The sequence below is a fragment of the Drosophila rhopaloa genome, unplaced genomic scaffold, assembly GCF_018152115.1.
Source record: "Drosophila rhopaloa isolate 14029-0021.01 unplaced genomic scaffold, ASM1815211v1 contig_3, whole genome shotgun sequence".
Classification (NCBI taxonomy): domain Eukaryota; kingdom Metazoa; phylum Arthropoda; class Insecta; order Diptera; family Drosophilidae; genus Drosophila; species Drosophila rhopaloa.
Genome location: NW_025335123.1, coordinates 25,660,461 through 25,678,744, shown reverse-complemented (window position 1 = coordinate 25,678,744; position 18,284 = coordinate 25,660,461). Strand labels below are relative to the sequence as shown.

The 18,284-nt window shown below is 43.0% G+C and overlaps 1 protein-coding gene across 4 annotated transcripts; it reads right to left on the bottom strand.

Moving 5' to 3' along the window:
* Positions 1–2,384: 2,384 nt before the first annotated feature.
* LOC108041561 (mucin-17) lies at positions 2,385–16,067 on the bottom strand. 4 transcript variants are annotated; one of them, XM_044461186.1, is made up of 10 exons: positions 15,756–16,067; positions 9,395–15,691; positions 9,005–9,118; positions 8,639–8,956; positions 7,117–8,583; positions 6,148–6,870; positions 3,847–5,916; positions 3,093–3,776; positions 2,710–2,925; positions 2,385–2,654 (listed from the first exon to the last, which is right to left on the bottom strand). In XM_044461186.1, exons 1-10 carry the CDS (start codon positions 15,897–15,899, stop codon positions 2,439–2,441), a joined length of 12,249 nt encoding a protein of 4,082 aa, XP_044317121.1. In that variant the 5' UTR covers positions 15,900–16,067; the 3' UTR covers positions 2,385–2,438. The 4 variants fall into 4 exon arrangements, with proteins under 4 accessions (XP_044317121.1, XP_044317123.1, XP_044317124.1 ...); XM_044461188.1 differs by lacking the exon at positions 2,385–2,654 and having other exon boundaries at positions 2,814–2,925; positions 3,093–3,239; positions 3,581–3,776; positions 15,756–16,066; XM_044461189.1 differs by lacking the exon at positions 2,385–2,654 and having other exon boundaries at positions 2,872–2,902; positions 3,093–3,239; positions 3,581–3,776; positions 15,756–16,066.
* Between the last annotated feature and the right edge of the window lie 2,217 nt (positions 16,068–18,284).

The window sequence follows — 18,284 nt, the reverse complement described above, 5'->3', positions numbered from 1 at the left end:
AATTCCCTAAAGATCTGTGTTTTTAGTTTCTTTTGTTTTTTTTTGGTCGATTTTCACCATTTTTAATGATGTAACCCCTTTCCAAATTTTCAAAAAATGGCTCCGCAGAAAAGTGACACAAACCGTGCACTTCTAAGCCCACAACTTTTCTTACAGACATCCGATTTCCAAGTGGCATACTTCAAAACGCTCGTGGTTTGATTCCCTAAAGATCTGTGTTTTTAGTTTCTTTTGTTTTTTTTTGTCGATTTTCACCATTTTTAATGATGTAACCCCTTTTCAAATTTTCAAAAAATGGCTCTGCAGAAAAGTGACACAAAACGTGCACTTCTAAGCCCACAACTTTTCTTACAGACTTCCGAATTCAAAGTGGCATACTTCAAAACACTCGTGGTTTAATTCCCTAAAGATCTGTGTTTTTAGTTTCTTTTGTTTTTTTTTGGTCGATTTTCACCATTTTTAATGATGTAACCCCTTTCCAAATTTTCAAAAAATGGCTCTGCAGAAAAGTGACACAAACCGTGCACTTCTAAGCCCACAACTTTTCTTACAGACTTCCGAATTCAAAGTGGCATACTTCAAAACGCTCGTGGTTTAATTCCCTAAAGATCTGTGTTTTTAGTTTCTTTTGTTTTTTTTTCGTCGATTTTCACCATTTTTAATGATGTAACCCCTTTCCAAATTTTAAAAAAATAGCTCTGCAGCAAAGTGACACAAACCGTGCACTTCTAAGCCCACAACTTTTCTTACAGCCATCCGATTTCCAAGTGGCATACTTCAAAACGCTCGTGGTTTGATTCCCTAAAGATCTGTGTTTTTAGTTTCTTTTGTTTTTTTTTGGTCGATTTTCACCATTTTTAATGATGTAACCCCTTTCCAAATTTTCAAAAAATGGCTCTGCAGAAAAGTGACACAAACCGTGCACTTCTAAGCCCACAACTTTTCTTACAGACTTCCGAATTCAAAGTGGCATACTTCAAAACGCTCGTGGTTTAATTCCCTAAAGATCTGTGTTTTTAGTTTCTTTTGTTTTTTTTTGGTCGATTTTCACCATTTTTAATGATGTAACCCCTCTCCAAATTTTAAAAAAATAGCTCTGCAGCAAAGTGACACAAACCGTGCACTTCTAAGCCCACAACTTTTCTTACAAACATCCGATTTCCAAGTGGCATACTTCAAAACGCTCGTGGTTTGATTCCCTAAAGATCTGTGTTTTTAGTTTCTTTTGTTTTTTTTTGGTCGATTTTCACCATTTTTAATGATGTAACCCCTTTCCAAATTTTCCAAAAATGGCTCTGCAGAAAAGTGACACAAAACGTGCACTTCTAAGCCCACAACTTTTCTTACAGACATCCGATTTCCAAGTGGCATACTTCAAAACGCTCGTGGTTTAATTCCCTAAAGATCTGTGTTTTTAGTTTCTTTTGTTTTTTTTGGTCGATTTTCACCATTTTTAATGATGTAACCCCTTTCCAAATTTTCCAAAAATGGCTCTGCAGAAAAGTGACACAAAACGTGCACTTCTAAGCCCACAACTTTTCTTACAGACATCCGATTTCCAAGTGGCATACTTCAAAACGCTCGTGGTTTAATTCCCTAAAGATCTGTGTTTTTAGTTTCTTTTGTTTTTCTTTGGTCGATTTTCACCATTTTTAATGATGTAACCCCTTTCCAAATTTTAAAAAAATAGCTCTGCAGCAAAGTGACACAAACCGTGCACTTCTAAGCCCACAACTTTTCTTACAGCCATCCGATTTCCAAGTGGCATACTTCAAAACGCTCGTGGTTTGATTCCCTAAAGATCTGTGTTTTTAGTTTCTGTTGTTTTTTTTGGTCGATTTTCACCATTTTTAATGATGTAACCCCTTTCCAAATTTTCAAAAAATGGCTCCGCAGAAAAGTGACACAAAACGTGCACTTCTAAGCCCACAACTTTTCTTACAGACTTCCGAATTCAAAGTGGCATACTTCAAAACGATCGTGGTTTGATTCCCTAAAAATCTGTGTTTTGCCATTTTTTGAAAATTTGGAAAGGGGTTACATCATTAAAAATGGTGAAAATCGACAAAAAAAAAAACAAAAGAAACTAAAAACACAGATTTTTGGGGAATCAAACCACGATCGTTTTGAAGTATGCCACTTGGAAATCGGATGTCTGTAAGAAAAGTTGTGGGCTTAGAAGTGCACCAGGCGAACAGAAATTCCAGTAGGTTGCTGCGCAAGCGCACAGCCCAGCATCCCAAAAGTAGGCAACGCTTTGGCAGCCATCAAGCATAGTAGCTGCTGCAGCACCCAAGGATCTCACAAACAAAACAAACTTTAATCCAAGTGGTTTTGGAATGTTTTATTTAAATGCTAGTGTAAAAACCTAATATAATGCTAGTGGAGTAATATTGAACACAGGCTAGATATTAAGACCAGGTAGATAGCTATGAAGCCTATTTGGATTTCTTGTGTCCCCGGTGTAAGTGTATGAGGGGTTTCTTGTAGTTGACCAGACGCCACTTGGTGGATCGCTTGCGCCCGATCATCTTCATGACTCGTTTTATTTTGGCTTTGCGAAGACCAGTTTTCTCGACCAAAGCCTCAATGCGTTGAAACTTGCAGCCGTCAAAGTTTTTGATCACCTTGCGATATGCATTACTCAGGACCAGCTAAAGTGGAAATCAAAATTCAAATTGTGGTAAAAATTGTAAGTGTTCCGCCTACCGGCTTGAATTCCTTGGGTGCAGGCAGACCACTCAACTCCCTTTCGTAGGTCTGCAGATAAAACTTGCTGATGCGCCACTTGGAGCGTTTGATCTTGCCGATTCGCTTGAGAGCCCTGCGCAAACACTTCTTCGGCAAATTGGTTCGCTCCCTGAGTTCCTTGAGGGCCCTGTACTTGCGGCCCTCAAAGGCTCTGCCAATAATAAGATCGATAGTCTGAAAACAATCAAATATATCAAAGCAATGTTGTTTTTATAAGCTAAAAGATGGCAAAGAAATAAATATGCAAGCAAACTTAATTATTAAAGCTCTTATTATGTATTTATAAAACCTTTCAATTAAATTGGTATTTATTTGAGTTTAACTTAAATATGTTTGCTTACCTGTAAATTGTTCCCCGGAGTTGATGGCTTAGTCCGTTCCATATTATTCAATGGACGAACCCTTTGTGAATACCCAACACTTGCCGTTGGGTAATAAGTTGGGCGAGTCTGGATAACTTTCATTGGGTAATGGGCTGTTGGAAAAGGCTGAAAGCGGAGCAAAGGAATCGGTGGCAAATTACTTCTCATCGGAAAAGGGTTGATATTCCGCATCGGATAGACCATGCGAGTGGGATGAATACATCTCATCGAATGCATCATGCCAAAGGATGGAATGCGGTGCATTGGATAGACCGAATGAAAACCATGAGCACCCCTTATGGGATAGGCCGCCTGGTAGGGTTGAAAACTTTTCATCGGATGGTAGGCTTGATAGGCTTGAAAAGCCTGGTTAGTATACGAGTTCTTCATTGTCTGGTACTGAAAGTTCTGAAAACTTTTCAGCCGATGGTCGGTTTCAAAAGGCAGACTAGTTCTTATCGGATTACCTTGAATATTTGATTCTGAAATATGATTAATTTGCCTCCCATCAGACTTAACGGCTTGGTTCACTTCTTGTTCAATAATTTTCGTTGGAGTCTCCGCTTCAGCAGACTTGATTGTCTCCGAATTATTCACTTGAAGTCCCTCGATTTCTTTAATCGGAGTGCCTGCTTGGGAAGGTTCCATTGTCTCCGACCTTGGCTAAAAATTTAAGAGAAGAGTTATGTTATCTTATGAGAACATTAGCAAAACCATTGATTAAGCTTCTTACATCTGGTATCTTAGCACCCAGCTTGGGAATCTTATACTGAAGCAAAGCCTGAAACTTCGGATCTACGTTCTTCGTTTCATTAATCGGTTTCGGGGTTTTCGGCTTGGCTGCTTCATCTACTAGTGTCGAGCCCTTTCGCTTTCCCGACTTCGAACTCTTAGGTTTGCGCGATTTCGCTTCTGATTTAGAAGTTTTGGGTTTCCGCGGTTTCACATCTGGCTTAGAAATTTCCGGATTACAGGAATTTACTTCTGGTTTGGATGTTTCGGAATTACAGGGTTTCTCATCTGGATTAGAGGTGTTTGAACTATAGGGATTCATATCTGCTACTTCAGAAACATTTGAATTACTTGAGCTTAAGAGTTTCATATCGGGTTCAGAAATGTTGGTCATAGGTGGCTTATCATTTGGTTCATCAGTTTTAAGATTACAAGACTTCACATTTGGTTCAAAAAGTTGAGGGCTAAATAGTTTCGCATGTGGTTCAGTAGGTTTAGGATCGCAGGGTTTTAAATCTGGTTCACAAGTTTTTGGATTACTCGGTATTAAATCTGGTTTCATACCCAATTTTGAATCCTCCGGTGGCGAAAATATTGATTTTTGAGAAGTATTCATTGACTTGGGATCCGCAAAGCAGTTCCCATTAATTTGTGTATCACATTGCTTAGCTGTCAGAAAGTTTGAAGCATTCGATTCGGGAATGTTACTATTACTTGCATTACCTTCTGGTGTGCCAATCATGGAATTACAAGGCGTAGAGATTTTAAAATCTGCTGCCTCGAAAACTTTTGAAATACTTGGATTTACATTTGGTTCAGAAACTCTGCTATTAAGTGCTTCTGGTTCAAGAGTTATAGGATTACAAGGGGTCAATTCTGGTTCAAAAAGTTTAGGACTGCCAGGTTCCGCATCTGATTCGGAAGTCTTAGGATAACAGGGTTTCATATCTAGTTCCAAGGTTTTAGGACTACAGGGATCCAAATCAGGTTCGGAAATTTCAGGATTTAGGGGATTCAAATGTGGTTTAGAAATTGTAGGAGAAAAGGGCTTTAAAACTAGTTCTGAGTTTACAGGATCGCTCTTTGACAAGGACGGCGAGGATGCGGAACTCGATGACTCCGATAAGACTGGTGCTCGCATATATTCCAAATCATCAATTGGTTCCGCTTCTGGTTCCGAAGTTTCAGGATACTCCATATCATCAATTGGTTCTGCATCTGGTTCAGAAGTTTCAAGATACTCCATATCGTCAATTGGTTCCGCATCTGGTTCAGAAGTTTCAAGATCATCAATGGGGCTCCAAGAAATCGGTGACATTACGGGCATCATATCTGTTTCTTCAATTAGGTTCGAATTTACCGGTAGAGAAACTTCAGATTCACAGGATTTCACATCTGGCTTGATTGACTGGGATTCCTCCAAATCATCAATTGGGCTCCAAGGAATCGGCGATATTGCGCGTATCATTTCTGTTTCTTTGATAAGGTTCATAAATACCGATATAGAAACTTTAGATTCACGGTATTTTACATCTGGCTTAATTGAATTAAGTATATCCAAATCATCAATTGGGCTCCAAGGACTCGGCGATATTGGACGTATCACATCTGTTTCTATAATTAAGTTGGAATATACTGGTACAGAAACATTAGATTCACGTATATCGAAAGGCTTCTCATTGAGCAATTGGGCATCAGGTTGTTTAGCTATAAGTCTGCTCAGAACATTTGTTTCCTCAATTTTAGGATTACTTGGTGATATATTCGATCCATATGTTAGAACATATGTTGTTTTATCCGCAATATGATTTTCTGGTGCCACTTCTGGCTTAGAAATTTTCGGATAACAGAGTACCTCAACTGGTTCCGAATATTCAGGACTGCAGCGCTTTAAGCCTCTTTCATTGTTTATTTTCTCCACAATTGGTTTGATTGCCGTGGGCTCTTGAAATGGCTTCTGAACAAGTAATTGCCCCTCGGCCGTCAGATTCGATGGAATGTTTGGTAAATCGCATTGAGCAGTGAAGCCGCTTTGCAAATCCGTTTCCGTTGCGTGTTGTATAGCATGGACCTAAGGTAATTTATTCAAGGTAAGTCTATGTGGAAGGCTACCGCAGCCAGTGATCTGCAAACTTAAGTTATTAAGCTCATCATTGTTTGTTAAGCTTAATTTGTTAAAAAACAATTGTTGGTAATTAAATATACAAAATTGTTATTATTTACTATTGAGAAAATGATCTCGTACGACCAAAGAAAAGTAAGGTTTTTGAATGCCCTAAATTTGGCGGGATTATTTACTTACGGCATCTTGTTCATATGACTGGGAATTAGTTTTGCGATTCATCTCGTGATCTTCATCACCATCGCTGTCGGAATCATCGCTCTCCGACGACGAATCTGATGACGACGATGAGGACGATGACGAAAAGGACGATGACGATGATGAAGATGATGATGATGATGAGGACGATGATGAGGACGATGATGATGAGGACGATGAAGTCGATGTCGATGACGAGGAGGATGAGGATGAGGATGACGAGGACGAGGAACTCGATGACTTGGACAAGCCCGGGAATGGCAAGGTGTACTCCACATCATCAAATGGTCTCCAGGGAATCGGCGAAACTACGGGAATGTGCGCCGAACCCAGAGCTCTCAGATGCTCTTCGAAATCCGGAAAAGTCTTGAAGGGCGATGCCGATGCCGATGTCGATGGTAACGACTCCAGATGAGATGGCTGTCCGTCAGAGGCATTTAACTGCGATGGCGAATCGTTGCGAGGCGGAGATTCTATACCCAACAGTAATTTGTCTGCCGAAGTAAAAGACGAGGAAGATGTTGATCTGGAACAAGACCCTAATCCCAAAAATCCACAGTTCGGGCTGGATGATACAAAAGGCGACAAGGATGGACTGGAAGACAAGCTTGAGGGCAAGGAAGGTAGTCGATGGTTCATATCGTTTGGGGATACGGATCTTGACATGGGGCGCTCTCGCAAGCGCGTGATCGAGCCATCCAAAATCTATAGGTTATTATTGTTTCAGTTTAACAATTTTCTATTCTAAGTAGTTTACAATTATTATTAAAAAAGGGAATGTTACGGGACATCAAGTTTTTAACTTTATAGCCTAACCATTTTCTTTTAATAAAGTATCTTTTAGCTTAGCAATTTTATATTTATGTGAAACCCGTAGACTTATTTGATTTTAGTGAATAAAAAAGTAATCACTACAAAATTTCAATATTTCGGGCAATATTTCACACTTACCGCAATGAAACGTACTGGCCCTTGACGTGGTTTTTCTGGTTGGTCTGCTTGTTCTGGTTGTTTTGGTTTTTCTTGTTGTTCAGGTTGTTCTGGTTGTTCTAGCTGACGCGTAGTGTTCATAGCTCTCTCCATCGCCATGATGTTATTTATGTTCTTACCCCTGGTCGGCACCCTTGGAGTGTTCCTCACACTGGCAGCACTTGAGCAAGGCAGTGCGCTGAGATTCTTGCCCCGCGACTTCGCTGTCCTGCGACTCGGAATGTAGTGCCCGGGTTTTTGGGCAACGGGGAATCGTGGGCCAGTGGGTGCGATTGGCGGCATGGGTTTCATATGACGTGTTGGTGGTACAGGTGCAATTGGGGCCACTTGTGGAATTACCTCAGTAGGCGCTTCAATGGGTGCTTTCAATGGAACAGGCTGCATCGGTTGGTTCTTTTTTGGTTGGTTTTTCGCGGTTGTCTTAGGAGTTTTAGGTATTTTAGGTACTTTAGGGGCCCTAGGTTTTGCCTTGGCTTTGCACTTAGGAAGTTCCGTTTTAGTTCCTGCTTCGGGAGGTTCTTCTGCCAAGGTGTCCCCAATGGTATCGGTTTTAGTGGCCTTTTTTCGCCTAGGAGCCCTAGGCTTTATCACTTTTCCAATCGATTGCACACGTGGTGGTATTGGTGGTGTTTTTAAAGCCGTTTCAACAGGTTTTATTTCCTCTGTTGGCTTCGTGGGCTCCACAACTTCCTCCACATTACATTTAATAGGGACCTTGGCATTAGTTTTCCTGGCAGTTACCTTTTTATTTGGTTCCTCGCTTTGCCTACTCTCAGTTTCTAGATTCTGGTAAACGCTTGACTGAGAGACATCTGCATTGAAGGTACTTGGATTTACAGGTACCTTAGTTGCCTTAGACTTTCTCGGCATTTTGGGTTCCGCATTTGCCTTCTTGGCAGCGTCCCTCAATAATTTGGCGATACTGGGCTTTGCGGGCGCCTTCAATGTTCTCCTAATGGGTTCTTTTTTGGTCCTCGTATTTTTTGGTCTTATTTGTTTCCCGACTGATATAATTGGTTTGCCAGGTGCACTAAAAGTCTGGGTATAGTTCTCTAGACCTGTATGAATAGGGTTAGTTGAATTGTAAATTGTATCACTTGCAAGAGTATTAGTTGGCATTTCACTTTGATTGGTTGCTAGAACAGTTGGACTAGTTAAACCAACTGGATAAGTCGGTATATCAATCTGATTGGCTTGATTAGTTGACATTTCGACTGCCTTGTTGGTCTCCAATTCTTTTTTTTTCGGTTTCGGTTTGGCCGGTTTCTTTCTTGGTTTCTTAGCATTTTTCAATGGTTTTCCTGGCCCTATAGATACCACCCTTTGCATTTCTTCTGCTTGAGTCGATACTGGTTCGTCCAACATGGCTTCCAATTCCAATATTAGTTGTTCATCGGCCACAACTGGCATGGCTTCCAGTTCCGGCATCTGTGGAGTAGGATTAGCATTCAAAAGGGTCGCATTGCGAAAAAGGAGTCCGTACGTCTATATCCATTAAGTCGTTATCTAGCAAAACAGGAGGCACTGCTTCCGATGCGAATTCTTCCACTGTTTTCTCCGTAGGCGGATTTTCCACTATTGGCTCCGATTGCTGTTGCTCAACTATTTCCTCAGGTTGGATCACATCTTCCGCCTGGACCTCACTTACCGGCTGGGTCACAATTTCCGGCTGTATCACATTTGCTGGCTGAATCAAATTTTCCACTTGGGGCTGGAGCAGCTGGGGCTGGGCCACGACCTTTGGCTGGTCATTAAATCCAATTGTGCTCCAATCGAAATCAAAATCCACAATCGTCTCTTCCTAAGAACGACGTGAAAATATGTAAAAAGTAAGTGTTTAACAACTCACCTGAAAGCAGGTGCGGGCTTCGGCGAAGACATTGATGTAGTTGGCATGCTCCGTAATGAACTCAATCAGCACCGAGTCCATATCTCCAACCGACGGTCCCATTATTAGTCTTTCCTAAAAGTAAGATCAGAACTTTTCATACTTATTTTTAAAGTCTAAGTTGTTTAAATATAATATAAAAATAAATAGATATTGCATATAGATATAGATATAATAAAATAGATATAATAGATACAAACATCCCTTGTTTTCATACTATTCAAATAATTTGCCATCGATTTATAAGGAAGGACATTTTTAATCTTAACATTTTTTAATTAAATTAATAATTAACATAAAAGGTAGAAAGTTTAGCTTTTCATAAATGCATAAATAGATCTATTAACTTGCCTGATTTAGAATATCTTTGGATGTGGAAAGGGCCTCAAACTCCAGTTGTTGCCGATTCGGATCAGTTTTGGATGCGGAAGGAGCCTCAAAGACCATCTGCTCCCGATTTATTCCAGCTCTGGATGTGGAAGGGCCATCAAAGTTCATCTGTTCCCGATTCAGATCAGCCCTGGATGTTGAACGAGCCTCAAATTCCAGCGGTAATCGACTCAGAGCAGCTCTTGATGTGGAAGGGCCATCAAAGTCTCTCTGTTCCCGATTTATATCAGCTCTGGATGTGGAAGGGTCATCAAAATTCACCTGTTCCCGATTCAGATCAACTCTGGATGTGGAACGAGCCTCAAATTCCATCGGTGTCCGGTTTAGAGCAGCTCTGAATGTGGAAGGGCCATCAAAGTCTCTCTGTTCCCCATTCATATCAGCTCTTGATGTGGAACTAGACTGAAATTCCAGCGGTGTTCGATTAAGATTAGCTCTGGATGTGGAAGGGCCATAAAAGTCCATCTGTTCCTGATTCACATCAGCCCTGGATGTTGAACGAGCCTCAAATTCCAGCGGTGCTTGATTCAGACTAGCTCTGGATGTGGAAGGGCCATCAAACTCCATCGGTTCCCGATTCAGATCAGCTCTGGATGTGGAACGAGCCTCAAATTCCAGCGGTGTTCGACTAAAAGCTCTTGATGTGGAAGGGCCATCAAAGTCTATCTGTTCCTGATTAATATCAGCTCTGGATGTGGAAGAGCCATCAAACTCCATTTGTTCCCGATACATATCAGCTCTGGATGTGGAACGAGCGTCACATTCCAGCGGTGTCCGATTTAGAGCAGCTCTGGATGTGGAAGGGCCATCAAACTCCATCGGTTCCCGATTCAGATCAGCTCTGGATGTGGAACGAGCCTCAAATTCCAGCGGTGTTCGACTAAAAGCTCTTGATGTGGAAGGGCCATCAAAGTCTATCTGTTCCTGATTAATATCAGCTCTGGATGTGGAAGAGCCATCAAACTCCATTTGTTCCCGATACATATCAGTTTTGGATGTGGAACGAGGGTCACATTCCAGCGGTGTCCGATTTAGAGCAGCTCTGGATGTGGAAGGGCCATCAAACTCCATATGTTCCCGATTCAGATCAGCTCTAGTGGTGGATGGGCCATCAAACTCCACCTGTTCCCGATACATATCAGCTCTGGATGTGGAACGAGCCTCACATTCCAGCGGTGTCCGATTCAGAGCAGCCCTGGATGTGGAAGGGCCATCAAACTCCATCGGTTCCCGATTCAGATCAGCTCTGGATGTGGAACGAGCCTCAAATTCCAGCGGTGTTCGACTAAAAGCTCTTGATGTGGAAGGGCCATCAAAGTCTATCTGTTCCTGATTAATATCAGCTCTGGATGTGGAAGAGCCATCAAACTCCATTTGTTCCCGATACATATCAGCTCTGGATGTGGAACGAGCGTCACATTCCAGCGGTGTCCGATTTAGAGCAGCTCTGGATGTGGAAGGGCCATCAAACTCCATCGGTTCCCGATTCAGATCAGCTCTGGATGTGGAACGAGCCTCAAATTCCAGCGGTGTTCGACTAAAAGCTCTTGATGTGGAAGGGCCATCAAAGTCTATCTGTTCCTGATTAATATCAGCTCTGGATGTGGAAGAGCCATCAAACTCCATTTGTTCCCGATACATATCAGTTTTGGATGTGGAACGAGCGTCACATTCCAGCGGTGTCCGATTTAGAGCAGCTCTGGATGTGGAAGGGCCATCAAACTCCATATGTTCCCGATTCAGATCAGCTCTAGTGGTGGATGGGCCATCAAACTCCACCTGTTCCCGATACATATCAGCTCTGGATGTGGAACGAGCCTCACATTCCAGCGGTGTCCGATTTAGAGCAGCTCTGGATGTGGAAGGGCCATCAAACTCCATCTGTTTCCGGTTCAAATCAGCTCTGGATGTGGAACGAGCCTCAAAATTTAGCGGTGTCCAATTTAGAGCAGCTCTGAATGTGGAAGGGCCATCAAACTCCATCTCTTCCCGATTCAGATCAACTCGGGATGTGGAACGAACTTCAAATTCCAGCGGTGTCCGATCCAGAGCAGCTCTGGATGTGGAACGAGCCTCAAATTCCAGCGGTGTTCGACTAAAAGCTCTTGATGTGGAAGGGCCATCAAAGTCTATCTGTTCCTGATTAATATCAGCTCTGGATGTGGAAGAGCCATCAAACTCCATTTGTTCCCGATACATATCAGTTTTGGATGTGGAACGAGTGTCACATTCCAGCGGTGTCCGATTTAGAGCAGCTCTGGATGTGGAAGGGCCATCAAACTCCATCGGTTCCCGATTCAGATCAGCTCTGGATGTGGAACGAGCCTCAAATTCCAGCGGTGTTCGACTAAAAGCTCTTGATGTGGAAGGGCCATCAAAGTCTATCTGTTCCTGATTAATATCAGCTCTGGATGTGGAAGAGCCATCAAACTCCATTTGTTCCCGATACATATCAGCTCTGGATGTGGAACGAGCGTCACATTCCAGCGGTGTCCGATTTAGAGCAGCTCTGGATGTGGAAGGGCCATCAAACTCCATCGGTTCCCGATTCAGATCAGCTCTGGATGTGGAACGAGCCTCAAATTCCAGCGGTGTTCGACTAAAAGCTCTTGATGTGGAAGGGCCATCAAAGTCTATCTGTTCCTGATTAATATCAGCTCTGGATGTGGAAGAGCCATCAAACTCCATTTGTTCCCGATACATATCAGTTTTGGATGTGGAACGAGCGTCACATTCCAGCGGTGTCCGATTTAGAGCAGCTCTGGATGTGGAAGGGCCATCAAACTCCATATGTTCCCGATTCAGATCAGCTCTAGTGGTGGATGGGCCATCAAACTCCACCTGTTCCCGATACATATCAGCTCTGGATGTGGAACGAGCCTCACATTCCAGCGGTGTCCGATTTAGAGCAGCTCTGGATGTGGAAGGGCCATCAAACTCCATCTGTTTCCGGTTCAAATCAGCTCTGGATGTGGAACGAGCCTCAAAATTTAGCGGTGTCCAATTTAGAGCAGCTCTGAATGTGGAAGGGCCATCAAACTCCATCTCTTCCCGATTCAGATCAACTCGGGATGTGGAACGAACTTCAAATTCCAGCGGTGTCCGATCCAGAGCAGCTCTGGATGTGGAACGAGCCTCAAATTCCAGCGGTGTTCGACTAAAAGCTCTTGATGTGGAAGGGCCATCAAAGTCTATCTGTTCCTGATTAATATCAGCTCTGGATGTGGAAGAGCCATCAAACTCCATTTGTTCCCGATACATATCAGTTTTGGATGTGGAACGAGTGTCACATTCCAGCGGTGTCCGATTTAGAGCAGCTCTGGATGTGGAAGGGCCATCAAACTCCATCGGTTCCCGATTCAGATCAGCTCTGGATGTGGAACGAGCCTCAAATTCCAGCGGTGTTCGACTAAAAGCTCTTGATGTGGAAGGGCCATCAAAGTCTATCTGTTCCTGATTAATATCAGCTCTGGATGTGGAAGAGCCATCAAACTCCATTTGTTCCCGATACATATCAGTTTTGGATGTGGAACGAGCGTCACATTCCAGCGGTGTCCGATTTAGAGCAGCTCTGGATGTGGAAGGGCCATCAAACTCCATCGGTTCCCGATTCAGATCAGCTCTGGATGTGGAACGAGCCTCAAATTCCAGCGGTGTTCGACTAAAAGCTCTTGATGTGGAAGGGCCATCAAAGTCTATCTGTTCCTGATTAATATCAGCTCTGGATGTGGAAGAGCCATCAAACTCCATTTGTTCCCGATACATATCAGTTTTGGATGTGGAACGAGGGTCACATTCCAGCGGTGTCCGATTTAGAGCAGCTCTGGATGTGGAAGGGCCATCAAACTCCATATGTTCCCGATTCAGATCAGCTCTAGTGGTGGATGGGCCATCAAACTCCACCTGTTCCCGATACATATCAGCTCTGGATGTGGAACGAGCCTCACATTCCAGCGGTGTCCGATTCAGAGCAGCCCTGGATGTGGAAGGGCCATCAAACTCCATCGGTTCCCGATTCAGATCAGCTCTGGATGTGGAACGAGCCTCAAATTCCAGCGGTGTTCGACTAAAAGCTCTTGATGTGGAAGGGCCATCAAAGTCTATCTGTTCCTGATTAATATCAGCTCTGGATGTGGAAGAGCCATCAAACTCCATTTGTTCCCGATACATATCAGCTCTGGATGTGGAACGAGCGTCACATTCCAGCGGTGTCCGATTTAGAGCAGCTCTGGATGTGGAAGGGCCATCAAACTCCATCGGTTCCCGATTCAGATCAGCTCTGGATGTGGAACGAGCCTCAAATTCCAGCGGTGTTCGACTAAAAGCTCTTGATGTGGAAGGGCCATCAAAGTCTATCTGTTCCTGATTAATATCAGCTCTGGATGTGGAAGAGCCATCAAACTCCATTTGTTCCCGATACATATCAGTTTTGGATGTGGAACGAGCGTCACATTCCAGCGGTGTCCGATTTAGAGCAGCTCTGGATGTGGAAGGGCCATCAAACTCCATCGGTTCCCGATTCAGATCAGCTCTGGATGTGGAACGAGCCTTAAATTCCAGCGGTGTTCGACTAAAAGCTCTTGATGTGGAAGGGCCATCAAAGTCTATCTGTTCCTGATTAATATCAGCTCTGGATGTGGAAGAGCCATCAAACTCCATTTGATCCCGATACATATCAGCTCTGGATGTGGAACGAGCGTCACATTCCAGCGGTGTCCGATTTAGAGCAGCTCTGGATGTGGAAGGGCCATCAAACTCCATATGTTCCCGATTCAGATCAGCTCTAGTGGTGGATGGGCCATCAAACTCCATCTGTTCCCGATACATATCAGCTCTGGATGTGCAACGAGCCTCACATTCCAGCGGTGTCCGATTTAGAGCAGCCCTGGATGTGGAAGGGCCATCAAACTCCATCTGTTTCCGGTTCAAATCAGCTCTGGATGTGGAACGAGCCTCAATATTTAGCGGTGTCCGATTTAGAGCAGCTCTGAATGTGGAAGAGCCATCAAACTCCATCTCTTCCCGATTCAGATCAACTCGGGATGTGGAACGAACTTCAAATTCCAGCGGTGTCCGATCCAGAGCAGCTCTGGATGTGGAAGGGCCATCAAAGTCTCTATATTCCCGGTTCATATCAGCTCTGGATGTGGAACGAGCCTGAAATTCCAGCGGTGTTCGATTAAGGTTAGCCCTGGATGTGGAAGAGCCATCAAACTCCATCTGTTCCCGATACATATCAGCTCTGGATGTTGAACGATCCTCAAATTCCACCGCTGTCCAATTTATTCCAGCTCTGGATGTGGTAGGGCCAGCAAAGTCCATCCGTTCCCGATTCATATCAGCTCTGGAGGAAGAAGGAGCCTCGAATTCCTGTTTTACCCGATTCAGATCAGCTCTGGACGTAGAAGGCGCCACAAATTCTATCTGTGGCCGGTTCACAGCTGCTCTGGGTGTGTTAGGAGCCTGAAAGCCCTGCTGTGACCTATTTAGATCAGCTCTCGTTGTGGAAGGCGCCTCAAATTCCAGTTGTGCACCATTCAGAGCCGCTCTGGTTATGAAAGGAGGCTCAAACTCCAGCTGTGCACGATTCTGATCAGCTCCGGATGAGAAAGGAGCATATTCTAGTTTTATCCGAATCAGATCCCATTTGAATGAGGAAGGAACCTCAAACTCAAGCTGTGCCCGATTCGGAACTGCTCTTGAAGTGAAAGGAGGTTTGAAGTCCAGCTGTGCCCGATTCAGATCAGCTCCGGATGTTGAAGGATTCTCAGATTCCAGGTGTGCCCGATTCAGGGCAGCTCTGGATGTGGAAGGACCCTGAAAGTCCTGCTGTTGCTGGCTTAGACCAGCTCTATATGTGGAAGGAACCTCAAATTCCAGGTGTGTCCGATTCAGAGCAGCTCTGGCTCTGGAAGTCTCCTCAAACTCCAGCGGTGTCCGATTCTGAGCAGCTCCGGAATTGGAAGGAACCTCAAATTCCAGCGGTATCCGATTCAGAGCAACTCTGGATGTAGAAGGGCCATCAAAGTCCATCTGCTCCCGATTCAGATCAATCCTGGATGAAGAAGGAGCCTGAAAGCCCACCTGCGCCCGGTTCGGAACAGCTCTGGTTGCGGAAGGAGCTCGGAAGACCAGATGTGCCCGGTTCAGATCAGGTCTGGTTATAAAAGGAGCCTCAATGTTCGTCTGTTCCTGATTCGGAGCAGCTCTGGGTGGCGAAGGAGCCACAGAGGCCTGTTGCGCAGCAGTGCCCCCCATCTGGATATTTATAAATTGGAAAAGAGGTTACTAATGCCCACTTATCCAACATTATTGGACTCACCTGGGGGTCATTGTTTGGAGAACTCTGCGGTTGCGCCTCCAAGAGGTCTTCATTCCTCCTTCTTTCCCCTTCGTTACTTAAGAACGCGTTAAAGGCTTGATGGTAACTCTTCATTTCGCTTCGATTTTCCTGCTGGAAACTCATTTTTAAGTACACGAATATTTTCAGGTTGCTCTGCTCACTGAACTTATGCAACTGAATTATTTGCCTTCGTCTAACTTTTGACAGCTACAGAATTTTTGGCAATTTTTGCATAGGCCTCTGAGATCAATACAATTTTACTAAGTTCTGTTACCGGCTCTTTTAAGACAGTCACAAGTAAGACTCTTTTCACCGCTATTGTATTTTATTATTTATTCTTTAATATTATATTTATATTCTTTCATAAGCCAGGGCTTATCAATTTCTTTAAAGAACTTGTTGGTTTCCGTAGAGAATTTATTCATTAATGAAAAGGTTTTTCAACAGGAATCATTAACTGATTTCATGTCAATCCTATAACTTTTGTGTAGAGTGCATATTTGCATTGTTCCGATATATTTGAAGAAAGTCAAAATGTTTCGTATAGTCGCTTAGCTAGATATTGTCCAACTGCCTCTCCAAATGCTCTGTTTATTAATACGAATTTCAATTGTGGCAAATAATATGCTTAGGTAATTTATGTAATGCCCATTTCGGATCGGCTGTTAGGCCAGGGGTCCTTCGATAAGGTCACTCTTATGGTGGCTCCTGTTTGCCATTTGGGTTCATACGCACCGTTGAGCATTGGCATTTGTTTGTCAGAACCTGGCCTCTTCCTCGTCCTCGTCCTCCTCATATTCCAGTTGCAGTAGCAGTTCCTGCTGCTACTGTTGCTTTACCCGGTCTTGTGGTTTATTATAACTGCATATATCATGCAAATATCCACACACAGAGTCCCCAATTCACAGCCATCCCCAAGAACCGCCCGGAGCAACCGAAAATCCAAACACAAACACAAACACTGGAGGTCCTTGTATCACAGGATGTTTGGTTTCTGGGGTGTGGCTGAATGCTGGCTGGCTGGCCTTTTTTGAGGGCTGCAGTGACAGGTCCTTGCACAAATTCGGTTTTTGCATGCTTAGCTCGCCTTCTTTTTACCCAGCTCGTTTACGAGAATTATTTTATAAATTTTCATAGTTTTCACTTTGATTAAAAGTGCGGTCATGGCTTCTGTGGCCTGGATTTCTGCTGTGCTGGCCAGCTCCATTACCATGCGGAAAAAGGAAAAGCCGGCCACAAAAGTGCACGCAACGGAAATCGAGTGAAGTCCTGCGACAGCGTCTTAGGTTAAGTCCTGCCCAGTTTGCCGTAGTCCAAGGACTCATACTTGTCCACTATGATGATTTATGGTGTTATGTTTTTTTTTTGCTTTTAATTCCCAGATCTAGGTGACTTGAAAATTAAGTCAGGTAAGACAGTTTTCTGAAAGCTGCAATGAAATATTTAAATTTTTGGCTTGGTAAATTCAAAATGCAATAAAGTATGTACTTCGGCATTATGAAAAAACATAAAAAAGTAAAAGGTAAAGTAAGTATTAATGAGAGGTACAAAAAAGTTTAGTTTATTTGCTTTAAACTCAATAGGTTAAAGATACTAAAGATACTGTTATTTTCACTTTAATTAATTTGAGTATTTTGAGAGCTAACCAACATTTTTGTACATCTGCAATTCAAATACTTAGGAAGTTAAACTTATGCACAAATTGCGTGATAGATGACTAAATACAAGTATATTTATACCTCAATCCGAAACGATTGCCAATTTGTGGCAAAGTCCACAAACTATTTGGCCAAGCAAGGTCATCAATTTCAGTTTCAGTCAACAAATCACGACCAGTATTGGTTTATCTGCTAGTCAGATTTGCGCTCAGTGTAGCCGCACACTTTGGATTAGCCAACAAGTATTCATTGCATTATTGGCATTAATTGCTCAGCCAGCAAAAACCGCACTATTTCTCTCTCCTTCGAGGGTATTTCATTTTTGTTTCAATATTTGACAAATGCATTTATAATTGCTGGCCGCAGATAAAATCCGATGTGCCATCGTCATCGTCTTCCGAGCAATTTGTAATTGGTAATTTATGGCATTTCCTTGTTGTCTTAACGAGTTTAGTCCTTAGCTCTTATTTAACCGACAAACTGCAAACTGCGTTGGCATATTGAGGATAGCCAAAAGTTATCGACTGCACAATTATTTCAATTGTAAGGTAAATGGCATATAGTTTTGGCAGGAGGGTATTTATCTAAAATATATTCCCATATGCAATTCAAAAAACATAGACTTTTCAACATTCTACTTCTGGCGGATGTTACTATTATCTTTACATTTTTTAAGTATCTTAAAAACACGAATACTTTTTGAATGAATTAAGCAAAAAGTATATTTTTTAAGCTCTACATCATGCTCTACATGTTTATGCTTTTTAGAAGCCTTGATTTCCTATTAAATTGAAAAACATTGCCAGTTCTAAGCCAAACTTTCGTTACTGCAGACTTCTGAATTGTGATA

Coding starts and splice junctions, on each gene's coding strand:
- LOC108041561 (XM_044461186.1), bottom strand. CDS start 15,899: ATGAGTTTCCAGCAGGAAAATCGAAGCGAAATGAAGAGTTACCATCAA. Junction 8,957..9,004: donor AAGCCCGCACCTGCTTTCAG/GTGAGTTGTTAA, acceptor CGTCGTTCTTAG/GAAGAGACGATTGTGGATTT. Junction 2,926..3,092: donor CTCCGGGGAACAATTTACAG/GTAAGCAAACAT, acceptor GATTGTTTTCAG/ACTATCGATCTTATTATTGG.